The 19,096-nt window shown below is 55.3% G+C and overlaps 1 protein-coding gene across 1 annotated transcript; it reads right to left on the reverse strand.

Moving 5' to 3' along the window:
• Window positions 1–148: 148 nt before the first annotated feature.
• On the reverse strand, window positions 149–19,096 carry RAB8A (RAB8A, member RAS oncogene family). Its single transcript, XM_080808769.1, has 8 exons — window positions 18,825–19,096; window positions 14,261–14,321; window positions 12,328–12,388; window positions 8,709–8,786; window positions 7,098–7,187; window positions 6,422–6,487; window positions 5,085–5,135; window positions 149–1,618 (listed from the first exon to the last, which is right to left on the reverse strand). Exons 1-8 carry the CDS (start codon window positions 18,946–18,948, stop codon window positions 1,526–1,528), a joined length of 624 nt encoding a protein of 207 aa, XP_080664895.1. The 5' UTR covers window positions 18,949–19,096; the 3' UTR covers window positions 149–1,525.

The raw sequence follows: 19,096 nt of genomic DNA on the forward strand, positions 1-19,096 counted from the left end.
ACCCATGACCCAATACCTGGCCATACCCGTGCACCTCCAGGAACATGTGGATATAAAAATCCATTAACTTGAATCTGGTCCAATCTCTAATTTTACAGATGAAATTAAAACCAAGAAATAAGATAAGCTGTAAAAAAAAAACCCCGTTAACTTTAAAATGAGCTTTAATTTGTCTTCCTTAAGTGCATTTATCGATGTAAACAGAGCATGTTAAGAGATTTCAGGGGAGAGCAGACTATTGCTGGTATGTTGGTTTTAATTCACAAAAGAAAAAAACTACAATGCCAATGGCTTGGACTGACAGCAGCTTGGGGGCGGGGTAGCGAAGACGGGGGGCAGAAAAAGAGAAAGAAAGGCTCCCGGGTGACGCCCCTCCGACCTGGTTACCTGGTCCCAGTTGCACAGTCTCCATAGGAGGGCAGAGCTGTCACAACAGAACCGGGTGACTGCAGTTAAAACCAACTCAACTGCTCTGCGCTCAGTCTGGCGCCTGTGCCTCGGCCCAGGCCAAGCGCGGCCTTATGCTCCCAGCCCGCCTGGCCAGAGGTGGGCACGAGCTCCCAGTCACCTGGGTCTGCCGCTGGAAATCAAAGACGGAATCACTTCATGACACTACAGATCTGGAAAAATAAAAATCTCAGCTAGAAAGGATGTCCGATTTGGAGACAAAGGGAGGGAAGAGGCGTGGGAGGGCGCCTGGGTGGGGGGCAAGAGGCAGATGCCCCAAGCACAGGTGGACCGTGTGTGGTTGCGCGTTTGGGGTCACCTGTGGCCCATGTGGTGTCCCCTCGGTGCTCAGATGGGGAATGCCAAGAGGCCCAGTGACCACGCCCAAGGCCTCGCTGGACTGCAGACCAGCACCTGGCTGTGTACAGGAAGGGCCGCCCCATGCTTCTTTCCTCAGGATTTCCGTAATTTGTGCTTCCCTTTGGTTTGGTTTGACAGTTGCGAAGAAGAGAGAGGAAGGGAAAGGGAATGGTTTTTGTCACTTGTCCAAAACTTAAAGAAGAGGAGAAAGTAGGCGTCAGATGTGCTAGGTGGACGCTTCGTGGGCCCGGCATGCGTCGCCTCGCTCAGGGTGTGGGGCCTGGAACTCCCGGAACCCTCGCTGGCCTCTGGGGGCCTGGCTTCTGTGGTGGGGCTAGGAACGGGCTTTCCGGTGGGACTTTAGTTGTGCTGCAGTGAGATGAGATTAAAGGCCTGGAGGTGGAGGCCCGCCATGCTGGCTGACGTTCACGGTCACACCTCAACTCCGTCTTTCTCTCTGATTACGCGACGAGAGGGCCCGTTCAGCAGACATCGAGGGAAAAATAGCAAATTCTTAACTTATTCCGTCTCCAAAGTTGAAAAAGATCAGACAGTTACTAAAATAAACAATTTCTCAATTGTGTCTGGTGGCCATGGGCCCAGGGGCCGCTGCACGGCAGGGAGTGTTGGAGGGGGAGGGCCCCGGCTGAGTGAGGGCCTCACTCAGGACAGGCACAGTCAGCTCGGCTGAGCGAGGCTCAGAGTAAGGCAGTGCTCCTCACAGAAGAACACATCGGAAAAAGCTGCTCCTCTTCTGCTGGTCTGGTGTGATTTTGACTCCCTGGTTGCTCCCCTGGGGACTGTTGCCTTCCTGAAATGGCAAAAGGTTTTCTGAGGTCATGGCTGAGCATCAGCTCTATGTCTCTTAACCAACTAGCCAACCAGCCAACGAACCAACCAACCACCCATCTGCCAGTCCATCCACCCCTCTATCCCCTCCCATTTGTCAAACTCTGTCACTTTCCAACCAGCCAACCATCCAACTGTCCCTTCTAACTGACAACTCACTTTTCTCAGACCCACACATCTGCTACCTACCTCTCCTTTCCAACCAACCATTCTTTCAGTCCCTTACTCGCCTGCCCATCCCCCGTCTCCCATTCATCCCTTCAACATAGTTCCCATTTGCTCACTGCCCCCTGCCCCAACGTCCTTCCTTTCAATCCATCTACCCACTATGCTGAGTCCCTCGCAGTAAGGCAGCCCAGGGGTGGCAGAAAGACTGCCCTCTGGGATTGGGGGGCAGGGAGGGAGGAGTTGGGTTCAAGGTCACTATGCCACTCACACCTGGCTGTCTCCATGTCCCTGTGCCAAGGCTCTGACTTGTCCACCTTCTGCCCCACAGCTGGTATTATAGGCCCTACGCTCTAATGTTATCCAGCTGATCCATACTGAAACCCACCCATACTCCCCCATTCTCAGGGGGAGTGCCCTAAATCCCTCACCCAGCATCTGAACCCTCTGCCTGTGATCCAGAAGAATCTATTTTCTCCCATTCCACCCTGTTTGCATGGCTTGGTCCCCTTTTCTTTGACTAACTCCTTCTCATCTTTCTGCTCTTAAGTAAAACCTGAATTTATTCAAGTAGCCATCGAGGCCTACGCTGTGCTAGATCCTTGTGTGGGCACCAGGCATGTGGTGGTGGGCAAATGGTCCAGCCTTGGGGAGCTCACACTGTACAGGGCAGACAAATCATACGTGTCAACAAAAAAGCAGTGATTTCCCATAGCAGTGAGTAATGAGCGACAGGACAGGCAGAGGGTGGAGAAGCGTTTTGATGGTGGTATCTGAACAGAGGCCTTGTGAAGTGAGGCCAGGGACAGTCCAGGGGCACAATTGTGGCCGGCGGAATAACTACCCCCAAGATGTCCACACCCTCGTCCCTGGAACTTGTGCAGAAGGAAATCTGACATGGCAGGAGGGACTCTGCACATGTGACTGAGCTGAGATGGAGAGCACAGCCTGGATCACCCGGGGGTGGGGGGCATCGAACCCTGAGAGCAGAGCAAATTCCCAGGTGCGGTGGAGAGAATGGGGATGGAGGAAGCAGGGTCAGAGAGATGCTGAGTGGCTCGCTTGGAAGATGCAGGAAGGGCTCACAAGACGAGGAATGGCCTTCAGGAGCCGGACCAGGCGAGTTCTCCCCTGGGGCCTCCAGGGATGAGGGCAGCCCTGCTGACACCTTGGTCTTAGTCTGCTGAGATCTGTTTCCGACTTGTGACCTCCAGAACTTTTACACACGTGTTGTGGATGCTGCTGAGAGTGTTACGGGAATTTGCTGCGGGAGCCCCACGATGCTGGTGCAAGAGGGGAGGGCCCCAGGTGGAGGGGAAAGTCCAAAGGAACGTGAGGGGTTCAAGGAACAGGAAAGGGCCCGTGTGGCTGGAGCGGACGACAGGGAAGCAGCAGGGTGAGAAGGCGGAGAGGGCGGCAGCGGCCTGGGCAGTGCGGAGTTTGCTCTCAGTGCAGCGAAGAGCACTGGGCTGCGCAGACCAGGAGAGGCCCAGAGGTCTGGCAGCAGGGTGGGCGGGGCAGAGCCTGGCTTTCTGTGATGCTCTCAAGAGAGAAGACAGGGGTGGGCAGAGCTGGCCGCATCACTGATGTGACAGACAGGAACTTGCAGCTCGGAGATAAACAGGTTCTGGAGAGCTAAGGCATGGCACAGTGATTACAGTCAACAGTACTCTGTTGACTTTACTGCACCGTATTATAAACTTCAGAGTTGCTAAGAGACTCAATCTTAATTGTTCTCAACACAAAGAAGGAATGATAATTATGGGAACCCAAACTTGCGCGATGTTACGTGTCAATTATATTTCAATTAAAAAGAAAAGGCAGAGCGGAAGTGGTTTGGGGCTGAGACTCTGAACATAAACAAAGGTGTTAGGAAATGAGGAGGAATTTAACCGTCTGTGATTTGCAATCCAGTTCAGAGAAAGAGGAAATGCAAGGACTGCGGCTGCAAACCATCTTCATACAGCACGTCCGGAGGCCACCTACAGGCCGTGGAAAGCAGAGTGTCACCACGACGCTTAGTCTAAGTGCCGGGGGGGGGGAAGTGTCAAGAGAGATCACCAAGAATCACAATTTTACTGTCACACTGAAGAGGAAAGGAAGGATAGGAAAATGACATGCTATTGCTGGTCAGTGTATCTGTGCACGCGGTCGGCTTCTTGTTTCAGCTAAGGGGCTGCTACTAATCAATCCTATTCCTTATGATTCCACTCACGGCTCCTGAGAATTACGAAGACACATCTTAAATCAGATGTGAACTACCTGAGCGGTGTTTTGTGTCCTATGTGACCTCGTGTGTGACCAGATGTGACTCAAGTGACAGACGGCTTTACGCTCTCGTATCCGACAACGAAAGGTGGGAAAGGGCCAGGAAAGAGAGGCCACTGGGCTGGAGGCTCTGGGGCAACACTCTCAGCAGCCTTTAGGTGCTGAACACGCCCGAAGTATAGCTGACTGTGTAGACATGACCAAAGGTGGCACTAAAAATACTAGTGCCTGGGACTATGAAGCAAGAAAGCCAGAAAACGAACAAAAGGGTGGATGGGGAGGGATCCAGTCAGGACCCCTCCGAGGCCCCAAGGCCCTGGGACACGCTGAAGGTCACAGAGCTGTCCCGACCTACAGCATTGGGGGTGGACTCGAGATGGAGAGCCGGTGGCTGTCAGACACAGCCCTGCTGGCGGACTCATCCCGGGGTGGGCTGTGGCTCTGGGCCTGCGTGGGGCTTTTCTGCAGGAGGCTCTCTCCTCATGCATGCCATCTCCCAGGTGGGATGGAAGGGGCTATGTGTTTCCTGCCAGCCTGTGCTCTCAGCCGGCAGCACTGGGCATGGAGAAGCTCCAAGCCACATAGGAAGGATGGAACAAAGCAGTGCCTCTGGGTGCAAGGGCCTAAACCTCTCCCGCTACCCCTTGCCCCTTTTCCAGAGCTGCACTGCTGGGTCTGGCTGGGCCCCGATGAGCAGGATCTGCCCTGGGGATGCATCACAGCACTGAAGCCAAGGACGGCTGGCTCCAACAGGGACCGGAGCAAGGATTCAAAAGGGCCATACACTTGGGGTGCCTGGGTGGCTCAGTGGGTTAAGCCTCTGCCTTCGGCTCAGGTCATGATCTCAGGGTCCTGGGATTGAGCCCCGCATCAGGCTCTCTGCTTAGTAGGGAGCCCGTTTCCTCCTCTCTCTCTGCCTGCCTCTCTGCCTACTTGTGATCTCTGTCAAAATAAATAAAATCTTTAAAAAAAAAAAAAAAAGGACATGCACTCACCAATTTTTTGTCCATTTTTGCTTTGATGTCTCTGGCGAGAGTGAAAAACGCCTGTGGAATAAGCATGTCATTAGTGCCCCTGGAGCAGGGGACAGAGAGGGGCTTGTCGGTTACGGGCTGCCCCCCACCCGTGCAGGAGAAGTGGTGGGACTGTGAGGTTGGCAGGGGGGCAGTGTTAGGGCAGCTCCCCGGGTGTGGGTGTCCCCTGCCCAGCCCCATCTCCTGCTGCTACTGGGCTACTCCTGCCAACCTGGACCACCACCTCCCCTGGGCCAATGACCTAGGATGGGGGGACACCATGACTGGACAGAAAGGACACTCAGGTTCAAAGGGGTGAATGACTTGTCTGAAGGCATGCAGTGCCTAACTGACAGAGCTGGAAGGATCCAGGAGGACGACCTAGCTTTCCATCCCTGACTCCTGTGTTCTATCCACTTTCGCCCCTGCTTCTGATGGTCAGGGGCAGAGAGAAAGACAAACCATTCTTAGCCCAATAAGCTTCATTTCCCTGCCAGCAGGGAGGCCTGGAAAGGCCAGTACTGGGTGAAAGGTTTCTCTCCCCAGACTTGACAAAGGCTCAACCCAGGCTCTCTTGGGGGACACATGATGTGGGAAGTTCTGTTGTGAAGGGTGACCTGGGGTGCTAAGGAAACCCAAAGGGGGAGGGGCCTATGGGTCTGAGGGACAAGAGGCTTCCCTGGGGAAGGCTCATTTGGGCAGGGCCCTGAGGGAGAAGGGGGTACAGGGAGGGTGCCACACAGGTGGCGTGGCATGGAGGGTGCTGGGGCTGGTCAGGGAGGGCCTTCTGTGCCAGGTGTACTGGGTTGAGCTCAGCAGTGACAAGGAAGACCCACTGTAGGAAGATCACCGGGGCGGTGGGATAGAGGTTGGCAGGTTAGCTGCGAGGCCTGCATGCCCATGGAGAAGAGAGGGTGGCCTGGGCCAAAGCTCAGACAGGGCTCCCTGCTCCACCTGGGCTGTGACCAGGGCCTATCTGAGGGTGGCATGGCCAAGAGCACAAACTTGGAGCTAGGCCTGGGCACCAGTCAGCTAGGTCTGTCCGAGGCTCAGTTTCTCCATCTGCAAAACAGTGCCTGCTGCCCAGGGCTGCCCAAGAGCCACTGAAATAATGCCCTGTGGCCAGCTGGGGCCCACACCTGCTGATGTCACAACACAGCAGCGGTTCCCCCAAAAGGCCTGGCACATGGCATTGTCTGAAAAGTGCCTCCGGGCCAGCCAGCTGATAAGGCAGCCCAGAGTCTGAGGTCAGAGCCTCCCCAGAGGGTACAGCCTGTTCCTCAGCCTGGAGGGGTCCATGCCGTGGGCCTGGGACTCACATTCTCCACATTGATGTTGGCCTTCGCACTGGTCTCCATGAACTTGATTCCGTAGTCCAGGGCCAGCTGTGAGGAAGGGAGACACACATGTGCACCTCGCCCACCAGGCACCCCTGAACCCCACAAACCACCAAGTGAAGAGCAAGGAAGCTGCAGGGGGCTCTCAGGCCATGGACGTGACGTCCTGGGCTGCTCCCTCAAGCCCCCCGTGGACAGTAGGTGGTGAACGGGTGAATGTCTCTGGCAGGAAGATGGAGGGGGCCCGGCTCAAACCCCAGCTCTGTCCTCTGCTCCCTGTGGTCTCAGCAGGTTCCCACCAGATGCCGTCTGGGGGCACGCAGCGCACACCCCAGAAGCCCTCGCCCTTGCAGTCTTTAGACGGAACCCTAGCCAGGGGAGTGCTTTCCCCTCTCCCTTCCCAAGGAAAGCACCCCACCGGCACAACCAACGTGTCCCACTTTGCCTGGTGAAGTCCTGAGTCCCAGACCCCGAGTCTTACACAAGCCAGGATGGCGGGTCAGTGTATGCTCAGAAAGACTGTGAAGGAGTTGCCCCCACTCCATCAGTGAGCAACTGGGGACCCTTTGGGCCAGAACAGGCCTCCATGCAGAGAACCCTAAAACCCCGAGGTCCCTCTGCCGTGAGGCACCAGGTCCAAGCTGGCTGCCGTGCCCACCTTTTCTCCCCGTTCCTTGGAAACTTGTCTCTTGTCGTTCACATCACACTTGTTCCCAAGTATCATCTTTTCGACATCTGCAGAAGCATGCTGGGGTGGAGGGGCAGAGAGGGCGGGTGAGAGGTTAGATGGGACTACAGGCCAACACGCAGTCTGTCCTGAAATTAGGGTGGTGGGTCAAGACTGCTAGCACACCCTTGTACTGGCGACAAGCTGAAGCTCGGAGAAGCTGAGTAACCTGTCCCATGTCACACAGCCAATACAAGGGCAGAGTCCAGGTTCTGACTAGTACTCTAACCAAGCACACGCCTTCTGGCTGCTGAGGACAGCTTCTCTATGGGCCGTGTCGTCACCTAGATTCTGAGGCCATCCTTGGGCTTCTGGCAGGGCCCGGCCTATGGGAGGCAAGCAAGGCTGGCCATTTCCCTCTGCTTGCCTCCCTCCCTCTCTGGCTCCTCCGCCGGAGGCCCCAGCTGCTGTCCTGGGACTTTCTGCCCCACTCCAGCTCTCTGTTTAGGCTCTGAAATGGGCAACACCTGTTTGCCACCCCCCCACGCCGCCCCAACCTCAGCCAGCCCTGGGTGCTTCCCTATCCCCTGGCGCTCTGACAACTGCCCCCCCACTCCGCCATGCCTGAACAGAACTCTTCTTCTAATTTTCCCCAGGCCCCAGTGGAGGAGTCAGTGCTTCCCGAGGGACTGGGGTATGGAAAAGGGCCTTCTTTGTGTAGCTCAGGTCTGGTCTTGGTGAGACATGCTGCCCCGCTCCCTGCCCAACTTCCTGTTAACCGCAAGGCCCCCTCTTGGCTGGAACAGTGAATTTCCACAAAGATCAATGCGAGCGGTTCCTTGTCCTCCGCCAGGGCCCAACCTCCAGCCAGCCAATGCGGGGCTGTCAGGAAGGCGGCCTGGTGCCACTGCTCACAGATGCCAGTGGTGACAGGACCTTTGGTCGTGGCTTTATGGATGGGTGAAGTCCTCTGGCTGCACCTCGGACCAAAGCCCCACCTGATGAGTCATCAAGAGCCGTTAAGTGCTATTGTCCAGGTGACAGCCGGAAGGCGAGGACACCAGCTTTGGGACTGGGAGGTGGGCCTTGCTGCCTTCTTTTCCCTCCTCGGTTCCAGGTCTTCCCTCCCGGCCAGCTGCAGTCAAAGAACTGTTGGCCTGAACACAGGTAGCTCAGACCAGCTCACACCCTGCTCTGCTGGAACTCAGTACAAACTGAAATGCCTTCCGACCATGTCCACCCAACACAAGGGTCACGCCAATTCTAGAACCTTCCTTTCCTAGACAGCACCAAATGCTCACGGCGATCAAGAGCTCGGATATCCCTTCTCTTGTGACTGAGACACTGCCCAGACCCAACAGCCCCTCTGGGGAAATGGGCTCTTGGGGCCTCCCTGTGATGAGGCCAGGCCCATGTGTGGTCTCCAGGGTCAGCTGCCTGGCTTCTAGTCTCCATCCTGGGTATGTTCCTAGCTACAGGGCTCTTGGCAAGTGACTTCTAGGGGTCTCAGCGATCTCATCCGTGACCAGGCAGCTCTGGGGTGGAGCCTGAGAAGAGACACGTATGAAGTTCCTGTGCCATGGCAGAAGTTATGAGCCTTACCTCCTCAATGTTCCGAATCCAGTTCCGGATGTTGTCAAAGGACTTCTCATTGGTGATGTCATAGACCAGCATGATGCCCTGAGCGGAGGGAGACAGACACGCGTGCTGGACAAGCTGCGAGCTGCAGGGGAGGCCCCCAGCAAGGTGGGGGCACTGGGACTGGCCCCAACAGGACACCCCTCCCACTAACTGCCTCTACTCCACCCCTGGGTCCCACCCCCTCTTCTGCTGGACTGCAGCACCAGCTCCTCCCCAGTCTTCCAGGCTCTCGTCCTTTCTACTGAGTCACCGAGGGGACCCTTCACCCTACAGACCAGCTCCCACCACCCCAGGGCCAGCAGGGAAAGTCTGGCCCATGCCCAGCAGCTCGTGAGGTGTTGCTGACCTCCCAGCCTCGTGTCCCACAGCTCCCTGCCCCGAATGCTGTGCTCCATGGGCCCAGTGCCCACTGGGCTTCCCCTTACGCCCCTCCTCTGCTGTGCTCAGCCTCCCCCACCCCCTCCCTCACTGCCACCCTCCTCCCCAGCCTGAGTCACCTCTGGGCACTCCAGCATGACCTCTCGTCTGGCACCTACTGCAGTAGGGTCTCCCTGAAGCTCCAGGTCCTGGTCACATGGGTGCCACCACCCCCACTATACAGATGAGGACCTTGAGGTGGGGGGATGGCTAGGCCTGTCTCCTGTACCATTTGAGAGTAAAGGGCACAACTGAGGCCTGAACCCCTGGATGGCCTGATGCTGACACACTTCTGCGTTCTGGTGACTCCACCTAAGTGGGGGGCCAGCTTGGAGCAAGGGGCTGGGCAGCACTGAGGCCCCTGAGGTTCTATAACCAATGCGTGAGCACCCACGGGACAGTCCAGGGGTCCCCATGATCTTGCCATCACCGAGCAGGGCAAATATCCTTGTTTGATACAAGGGAAACTGAGGCACACAGAAGAGACCTTTAAGACTGAAGCCCAGGCAAGGCTAACTCTGAAGAAGCTGATCACACCAGCCCTTTCAGGAACCTCCCTGGGCCCTCCTCGGGACCAAGCAATGCTGAGGGCCACCTCTGTGGCCCAATGGGGTCAGCTGTCCTGCCCCAGCCTAGCTTACTCTAGTTCCTCAGGCTACCCCGCCAAGGGCACAGCCCTGGACCCATGACCTCTGGCGCCAGCTAGGAAGTCTCTGAAGCTTTACTTACTTACTTACTTTACTTTACTTTACTTTACTTACTTACTTTACTTACTCTGAGTCTGCAGAGTAAGAACACAGGCTGTGGGTGCTGGGGTGGGAGGTGGGGATCACGGGGTGGATGTGTGACAAAACCTCAAAGGTGTGAGAGAGCGTCTGCAATCCTAAATCCCACCCATGAACCTGAGGGCACGCACGGCAGACTCGTAGCCTGCCACAACCACGGCCATGGCCGGGACCCCTCAAAAATGCCTCCTGGGGGCCCTTTCTCAGGGCTCTCTCGGAGAAACTGAACAGAGGCCACTTGTGGGATAACTCGGCGGAGCTTTCAGGGGCCGCGCTGTCCACCATGCCCCAGCCGAGGCCAGCGTGAGTAGAAGACGCTGGTGTGTAGACTCCGTAAGTCAAGTGTCGCTTGCCCAGCAGCTGCCCTCTGGCCATCAGGGGCAAGGGATGCCATGGGGTCCTGAGGCCTTTCCACTCTTTATCCAGGGACTGGCCCATCTGGTGGACCAGGACTCTGGCTGCCACAGGCTCAACATTCCAAGGTCCCAGCTATTCGCCAACCAAGGGGTGCGAGCAGTGGGTAGAGCTCTATCAGGAAAGAGAAGTCCCTAGAAAACACGAAATCGCCCTATTCCAGGTCCTCCCAGAAACTCTCCTTGAAGCTCCAAATGACCATTTTCCAAGCCCTTGTTGTGCACAGCTCCCTGTATCGGGTTGTAAGCTCATGACGGGACAACAGACATCCAATGCTGCCAAATTTGGGCCCCCACAGTTTAATACTATGCAGAGAGAAGCTTGCTTCCATGGTGGCAATGTCCTCTGACTGTCCCGTGAGGTCACCACTGGCCACATGTGACTCTGGAGTAGTTAAAATGCAGCTGGTGCTCCTGAGGGGCTGGATTTCTTACTTCAATCAATTTAAACTCAAAGAGCCAAAAGTGGTTGCTGGCTTCCATACGGGTTAGCACAGATTTAGGACTGCAAACCACAAACCTTGGGGCTGGACAGGGCCACACAAATGGCTCAGCCTAGTGTCATCCGGGGCTGGCTGAGGATGTGGGCAGTGGAGACAGCCAATCAGTACTGGCCTGGCCATCTACCCTCCACGTGAACTTAAGCAGGGCATGAAACCGTGCTGAGCCTCAGGTCCCCTGTCTATAAAATGGGGATAACCATGGCACCCATGCTCAGGGGTTAATGGCCAAGACCTGGGCCCAGTAGCTGGACCAGGAAGGGGCTCAGTGAATGGAGCAGTGGGGTGGGGGGGGGGCGCTCTTTCAGGCCAGACAGGGATGGGGCCCACCTGGGGCCACACAGCAGAAGCTCCCCCAGGGCCGGGCCCCAGATCCCCAAGACCCTTGTCCCCTCACAGCACAGAAAGGCGAGAGGAAAATGAGTAAATACATTTTAATGAGGAGTGCTAAGGTTGCAACCCACATGACTGAGTTTCTATTATGTTTCAGAAGCTGCGTGGGATATTATAAATACTTAATGCCGCCAGTCATTTCTGCAGTCCGCCAGCACTTCCCAGGCACAGTCCCAGGCACAGGGCATGCGGCAGTGACCAAGACGGGGCCCTGCCCTCACGGAGCTTATGGACTGACGGAGGAAACAGGCATCTATGCCGCTGTAAGATGGGGTGTACACTGGGGAGGGTGGGGTGTGGGGGAAGCTAGAAAGGGGCAGCTGGCCATCCATCCTCACAGCTGCCTGGAACACAGTTCTGTTCTCTATTCCACTTTCCAAGTCAGGAGATGGAGGTCAGATGGTGACCCGGGGCTCTGAGCCAGGCTGCAGGCATCTGGCTCCCTCTCCCTCCAGCCCCCAAGCGCTCGGCTCTGTACATGCCTCACACATGCACGACCCGCTCAAGGCCCTCGAAGGCAGGAATTCAGCCCATTCCAGGTCCTCCTCTATGTCTACCTCAGGCCTGGCCTCGAGAAGGTGTTTGGTAGAAGTACTAGAGGGATGAGGAGCAAGTCTTCCTATCACAGCACGCGCCTCTGGCCCAGGTGACAAACGTCACGGCCAATAGCCCGGAGCAAATCAGGTCCTGGATAATCTTCAAGTCTTTGGGCGCAGACTCCATAGAGACTACGTGGGCCACGTGAATGCTCCTAAGTGTTGGGGCATGCCATCTCCAATTTCACTGACCTCACCTGGAAGAACCGGCTTCCTGGGTCTTCCCTCATCCCCGAAGAATTAGGTTTCCTTAAACCCTGCATTGTCTCTAAAGCAGAAGGGGATGTACGTGGGGGCAGGGCACACTGTCTTCTCCTGAAACTAACCTGGGACCGAGGACCCCTAAGACGCCCGAGCGTGGGCTCCCCAGAAACATCCCGGCTTTGGTATTCAAGATGGTGATGTTCATTTTGACTTTAAAAAAAAAAAAAAAAAAGAAGAAAAACAGAGAAAAGGAAGCAAAAACCAATCCATACCATTGCGCCCCTGTAGTAGGCTGTTGTGATCGTCCGAAACCGTTCCTGACCAGCTGTGTCCCTAGAGGAGAAGAAGGGATACCAGTGATGGCAAACACCAATAACCATTACAGTGGCAGCAGGGGACATTTTCCCAGGATGGACACCCCGCTTTCTCACGGGTCATTTCCTAATTCACTGTCCTGCCGTGGGGCAGCACCTCCATTCTCCCTGTTCCCGCAGAGAAGGAAACGGTGACTCAGGAGGTGTTAAGGACCTGCCCCACTGGGCGTGAAGTCATGTCCCATACCCCCCCCTCCGTGACTCCTCTGGTTCCTGGGGCTTCTCCCCAGAGTTTCTGGGTCACCAAAGAGGCAAGTCAGATATTATCTGTGAAAGTCCAGGGCCACAAGGGTCTGGAAAGGGTTGGCTACACGGCAGGAGGGCTGGGCTGGGCAACCTCAGGGGGGCCCGGAAGCACTTCTGCACTTGCTGTTTTGGTGGAGGCCAGGGAGAAAGCCCTCCGTCATCGGGGCAGAGGTGACACCAGGCTGAGACACGCTATGCCCAGCCCCGCTCCTGGCATGGGAGGTATTCAGTGTTTGGGATAAAGGGGACTTTATGGATTGGTGGCAGAGCCAGGGCAAGACCCAAGTCTTTCGTCTCTGGACCCACGGTTCCTTTCACGACCTCGCACCCGCTTCCTCCCCTGCCGAGGGCTCTCTGTCTGGACCGCACAGAAGCACCTCACTTGGGCTTCTGTTCACTTTCTGATGCCAACAGCAGGTGACATCCGTGATTACGGATAGTCATTTTATTTCCAACCGTGGCCCTAGTCTAAAAAAGTTACGAAAGTCATTAACCCCGAGACTGCTAAGAGCAGAAGATGGAAGAGAGGGGAAGAAGAAAGTGAAACTCCTGTCCCAGTATCACTTTGGACTTCGGGCACGGAGGCTGCTGGGAGCCATGTGTGGCAGGTGGAGGCACTTCTGGAGGCAGCCAGAAACTGCCTGATTCCCAACAGACAAGGGTTAGGCCTCATCTAGATTTGGGACTCTGGAGTCTGACCGAGTCCAAGGTGAATGCCACGGAAGCTGAGGGGACATACTTGGCAAGCAGGGCAATGCCCGCACTCTGACGCTGGGTGAGGGAGACAGGCTGCAGGGAGGGTGGCTCTGTGGCCTATCAGAGGGCACTCCCTCCCACCACAGGGGCTAGCTGGGGCCAGGAGACTGCACCACCCTCTCAAACAGGACTTCTCTCTAACTCTGCTCAGGGCACATACTTCCCTGTCAGTGACGTGGCTACGGGGAGGGAACTCCCGTCCATCTGACCGGCTAAGCTCGGCCTTCCTGGCGCCACGGGCTACAGACCACAGTCAGCGTCAGTAACAGGGACTCACTATGCTTCTAATTTAAAAATCGTGAGAAATCGGTCCCAGGTCAGTGGAATGGCCATGGGTCTCACCATGGGGCCTGGGCCTCAGTCTATTTTTGGTTCAGGGGTTTCGGGTCTATGTGTTAGAGAAGTAAGGCCTGGGCTGCCCCAGGACAGAAAAGAGGAAATGATGTCTGGCCTCCTTCAGTGACCTGATAGGCTCAAAGAGGAAACGCTGGGCTGGGGAATTTCGCGGCCCTGCAGCCTTCACCGCTGCCTGGGCACAGAGAGCACTCTCCAAGTTTAATGGAAGTAGGCCACCGAGAAGCCCAGAACCAGCTGTGCCCACATCCGAATGCTGAGCTAACCAGGACTGGCAGCTCTGTCCCCAGAAGGTGCTGACACAGACTCCAGGGCCCAGTAACCAGCAGAGCACAGTCCCTGAGGTTTCTGAAGAAAAGCCTGATTTGTACGGCAGGGCACAAAGAGATGGAGGCCATGGTCATGGGGAGGGGGAAAGAGGTACCAGGGTTTCTGGCTCAAAGCACTCATGCGCGAAGGTGGCAACGACGCTTACCATATCTGTAGCTTAATTCTCTTGCCATCGAGTTCTATGGTCCTAATTTTAAAGTCAATTCCTAAAAGAAAAGAAAAAAAGGCACATCACTGTCAGCCCATTTCCCAAGCTGCATCCGAGGCGGGCACTGCCAGCCTGGGCGGGTAACGGCATCCACGGCTTCCGCAGCACCCGTCTGGCACCAGGCACGTGGGCTCTCGGAATCTCCCACAACAAATCTGGAGGCACCTGGAGAACTTTCTCCTTTCATGGAAGGGGAGGCTGAGGTTCAGAGGGCAGACAGAGCTGCCCGGAGTGAAGCCGCAGGCAGCACAGCTGGCAGGCAAACCCAGGTACTTCAGATGCCAAACTCTGTTCTATCCCCTCTCCCCACCGGGCCACCTCTGGGCGTGAGCCTCTACAGGACGCTTTGCCAGCCAGAGCCCCATGCTTCCGGCCACCTAGCACCAGGTCCTCTAGGCATACAGGGCATGGAGCCCCATGACACCCCAAGATATCGCTCCCATGGCCTCCAGGCCTCTAGCTTTCCCACCTGCTGTTCCTTCTCTGCTGGCGGTCCCCACCCCACCCACCTGTCAGCCCAACAAACTCTCTCTCTTAGGCCGTGCTGGAAGGTCACCTTCCAAGAAGCTTTCCTGCCCCTGCCCCTCTTGTCCCCTTTCCCCAAGACCAGGGTGACCCCTCAGCCTCTTCAGCTATTCTCCAGGCTCCTACCTCCTCAGTCCCCTCCCAGGCTTTCCAAACCATATTCAACCGTGTCACAAAGCTAACCTCTGTTCCAAACCTTCTAGGGTGTCTGCCAATGGATGGATGAACAAAATGGGGTCCATCCATACTACTATTCAGTCATGAAAAGGAACAAACCCCAACACACGGTGCAACATGGATGAACCCTGAGAACATCACGCTGAGAGCAAGAAGCCAGACAGGAAAAGTCACAGAGCGTAGGACCCCATTCGTATGAACTCTCTAGAAGAGGCAAATCCAGACAAACAGGAGATCAGCGGTTGCCAGAGGTTGCAGGGGGAATGGGAGATTCAGGGGGTTGACTTCTTTTTTGGGGCTTTTTGTCATAACAAAAATGTTCTAGAATTGGGTGCGGTGATGGCTGTACAACTCTGTGAATATACTAAAAGCCACTGACTTGTATGCTTTAAATGGATGAACTCTACAGTTCACGAATTGTATCTCAATAAAACTGTTTTAAAAAAGCCAAAACAGTTTCCACTGGCTTCCCACCACCCCCGTGGCCCCAGAAAAAAGTGAGAAGGGTAGCATGTGCACTCCCAGGTTCTGCCCAGCCTGGTCACCTCTCCGCACTTGTGGCTCATGTGACTGTTTCCTAAATATCCCAAGATCCGGCCTGGGGGCTCTCTGTTTGCTCTGTTCTTGCAAGGTTGTTCCCTTCTAGTTACCTGCCTCACCTCCTCACCGCCCCCCGCCCCAGGGCCATTCACTCAGGTTTCTGCTCAAGTCACCTCCTCTGGGGAGCCTTCCTGACCATCCTCGCTCTCTCCTCCCAATCCTTTTCCTTCTTCATGCACTTATCCCTGACAGTGTTTATCTGTTTATTTGCTCCATTAACCTGGGAATAAACTTGCCCATCTGAGTGGCCTGCACGGAGGGCAAACAGCCCAGATCTCTGCTCGTGAGGCCATGAGGCTGAAGCCTGGCTTGACCCCTCAGAACTGATGATGGGGATGCTAATTCCATCCCTGCCCACCTCAGGAAGTGTCCAGGGGGCCACAGGGAACGTCAGCCTGCACTTGAAGTTTGCCCACAAGAACATAAGCTCCAGGAGGGCAGGGACTCAGGTGTCTCACTCATGGCTGTGTCTCCAGTAACTCAGAATGGCAGAGGCCAACTACGTATTTGCTAGAAGCTGATCACCCAGCCCTGCACACACACCTTGACTACAGGCCTTGTTGCGTTTCTGTTTCCCTCTGATTCATCCAAGTCATCTCTGCGGCCCTGGCAGCCCTGCTGACACATGGCAGGTGTTGGGGAAAGACGGCAGGGCAACAGAACTAAGAGCAACGGGGTCTATGTGGTGCTGCGTGATTTACGATGCACTCTGACGCTACACCATCTGTCTCCCTAAAGGAATGAGTGAATGGGGCCCTGAGGAGGCGGTGGAAGCTGAGCCAGGCAGCAAAGAACCAATTCCAGGAGCCACGGGGCCAAGTTCACACCACAAATGATCGATGGAGCTGATGAGAATAGGCTTTGGCAAAATGAAACATGAGCAGGAAATAAACAGCCACTTAATCCCTGATCTATAAAGAAAACCCAGACGTACACTTAGTGCCAACAGAGAATCACCTTTATGCATTCAGTTGTAGTTCAGGACTAAGAGGCCCAGTGATGCTCCTTCCTAAAACACCCTCCACCTCCTGTCACAGACGCACAGGGACACAGAAAATCAATAAACACTGTTTCATTGGCAAAGTCCAACAGCATTACTCTGTCCTCTCCTCTTCCTGGGTTTCATTAACACACCAAATTTAATTAGGAAGTGTAAACTTTACAAGGCTAAGAATTATGAGGCCATTACTTCAAGGTCAGGAGGAATTAAATTTTCTTAGAAGACAGAGGCCTGCAGGAAAACTACAAATGTAATGAGAATACCAAGGTGGGAGGGAGGGATTCTGGATTCAAGGGCCACCTCTACCTTCCCAGGTGACCTTGCCCAAGTCATGTCTTTGTCTGGAAGTGAAGGCCAGTCTCCTCAGAGCCCTTAAGTGCTAGACTGGGTTTTCTGGTCAAGAATTAGGAACCAAACAAAAAAGTCTAATCCCTGAAGTAGTATCACTAGTGCTTGTGCTGAACGGGAAGTTTCTGATGCTGGGAAACAGATCTGGGTTGAGATCGAGCCACAGCCTGCCAGGAGTTAAGATCACTTCCTGATTGGTGGAGATGCAAGGGTTATCCCAAAGTTTGACCTTGGGGTGGTGGAGGGGGAGGAGTCAGAAATATCTGTGTCCAAGGATGGGATGCTGCCACTGCAGGAGCCATCTTGCTTCCTCCAGGCAGCCTCTGGCCATGATGACAACCCCTTATCCACTGTACATTTCTGATCTTCGACCAACCAGGGCACTGGTCAAGGCAGCCAGTGTTACTCCTAAACTGAAGAAACAGGGCTGAGAGAGACTAAGTGCTTATTCAAGGGCAAACAGCAGCTAGAAAGCAGGCATGGCCATTTCCAGTCCAATTCTCTCTACTCTGCATCTGGCATATAACTGTAAAGTGCAGCCCCTAGAGGAGGGCAAGGTTGGAAAGAGCAGATCATCATGGGGTTCAGGGAGATAGGTGATTGGGTTCAAGTTACACAGGGGTAAAGCAAAATCTGGTCCCTAGGTTTCCCCCATTCAGAATCAACTCCTGGGCTGGAACAAGACTGCAGAGCTCACAGGCCACTCTGCTTGATCAGTGTTACTTCCAGGTCAAAATTTTTCACACGGGCAATGGCCGTTTTTGTGGCATGGGGAGAAGTGAGCTCCACTTTTGTGGGTATCAGCACTGAGAAGCAACAAGCCAATTCTGTTCAACCACAATGTGGGCTGGCTCTGTGGGAAAGGCTGTTCTGCAGTGACAACCGGTGTCCTGGGCCTCAAGATAGGGAAGTCAGGGCTGTCTGTGGCAGCGGCTGATTTTGGTTTCTCACTGAAGTTTTTATCTGGCATCTCCTTGGGGATGACAGGTCCTCGGGCAGGCAGCTGTCACTCGCCATTGCTGTCACCCTCAACTGATGGAAAGTCCAGCAGAGAAAGCCTCCAGACTCCTGACCATTTCTTCTAGAGGAAAATCACCCGTGGGGGAAACAGGGTCAGGGAGAGGGGCTTAAGCCCTCAACATGCCAGAGGAGAAGAGCAGGAGAGGAATGGTTTAAAACAAGTTCTGGTTCTTAGATGGACCAGCAATGCTTGCCCTGGAGGCAAGTACTCACATCTCTCTGGGATGGTCCAGCCTTGAGTTTTGGAGTTAGACCCACATGGATTCAAATTCCATCCTTGCCACCTGCAGACTGTGACCTTGGGTGAGTCTCATCCCTCCCTGGACCTCAAATTCCTCATCTGTGAAACGGACTCATAAGAGCACCTAACACTCAAGACTGGAGAGTGTGATAATGCACATAAAGCGACTAGCACACAGTAAATGCTTAATAAGGTCAGATGTCATAGGCCTCTTCCTATGACCTACTCCCCAAGCCTGTTTCACTTCTGTAAGGTGGGGACTCCAAAAGAACAGCTTTGAGGGCTGCTGCGTGGACAGAACGAGATGACCGGCGCCAGAACCCCAGCCCAAAGCACATACTACCTGAGGAGCAGGCTGAGGGTTGGAGCCTCAGTCTCCCTATCTGCAAAATGGGCACTTGGTTCCCTCCCCCCCAAAGCCCGGGAACCCCCGAAAGGCGGTGGAGGCGGCTGTTCTTCTCCCCTCCGGTCCCCTCGACCCTCTCAGATCCCTGGACCCGTCCGGCCCAGCCGCTCCCTCAGCCCCAGCCCTTCTGGGGCGCGCCCGGCCCGGGCCTCCGGCGTCCCCGGCCGCTCCCCAGCCCCGCTACCTATGGTGGAGATGAAAGTTGAGTTGAAGGCGTCCTCGGAGAAGCGGAACAGGACACAGGTCTTCCCCACCCCCGAGTCCCCGATCAGCAGCAGCTTGAACAGGTAATCGTAGGTCTTCGCCATATTACACTCTCTCCCCGACGGGAAGTGCGGCCAGCGCCTCGCCACTGGCCGCTAGCCCCGTCCATCAGCGCCGAGCCCGCCCTCTATTGGCTCTCGGCCCGCCGCGCGTCACCGCAGCCCTCGCCTGCTCCCGCGCCCCGCCCGTCGC

Source organism: Martes martes, assembly GCF_963455335.1.
Source record: "Martes martes genome assembly, chromosome: 1".
NCBI classification, from domain to species: Eukaryota; Metazoa; Chordata; class Mammalia; order Carnivora; family Mustelidae; genus Martes; species Martes martes.

What these genes read in the sequence shown, in the direction of transcription:
- RAB8A (XM_080808769.1), bottom strand. Translation starts at nt 18,948, where the DNA reads ATGGCGAAGACCTACGATTACCTGTTCAAGCTGCTGCTGATCGGGGAC. An exon ending in AGAATTAAGCTACAGATATG is followed by an intron (nt 12,389 to 14,260) that starts GTAAGCGTCGTT and finishes CTTCTCCTCTAG; the next exon opens with GGACACAGCTGGTCAGGAAC. An exon ending in CCTACTACAGGGGCGCAATG is followed by an intron (nt 8,787 to 12,327) that starts GTATGGATTGGT and finishes CCCTCCGCTCAG; the next exon opens with GGCATCATGCTGGTCTATGA.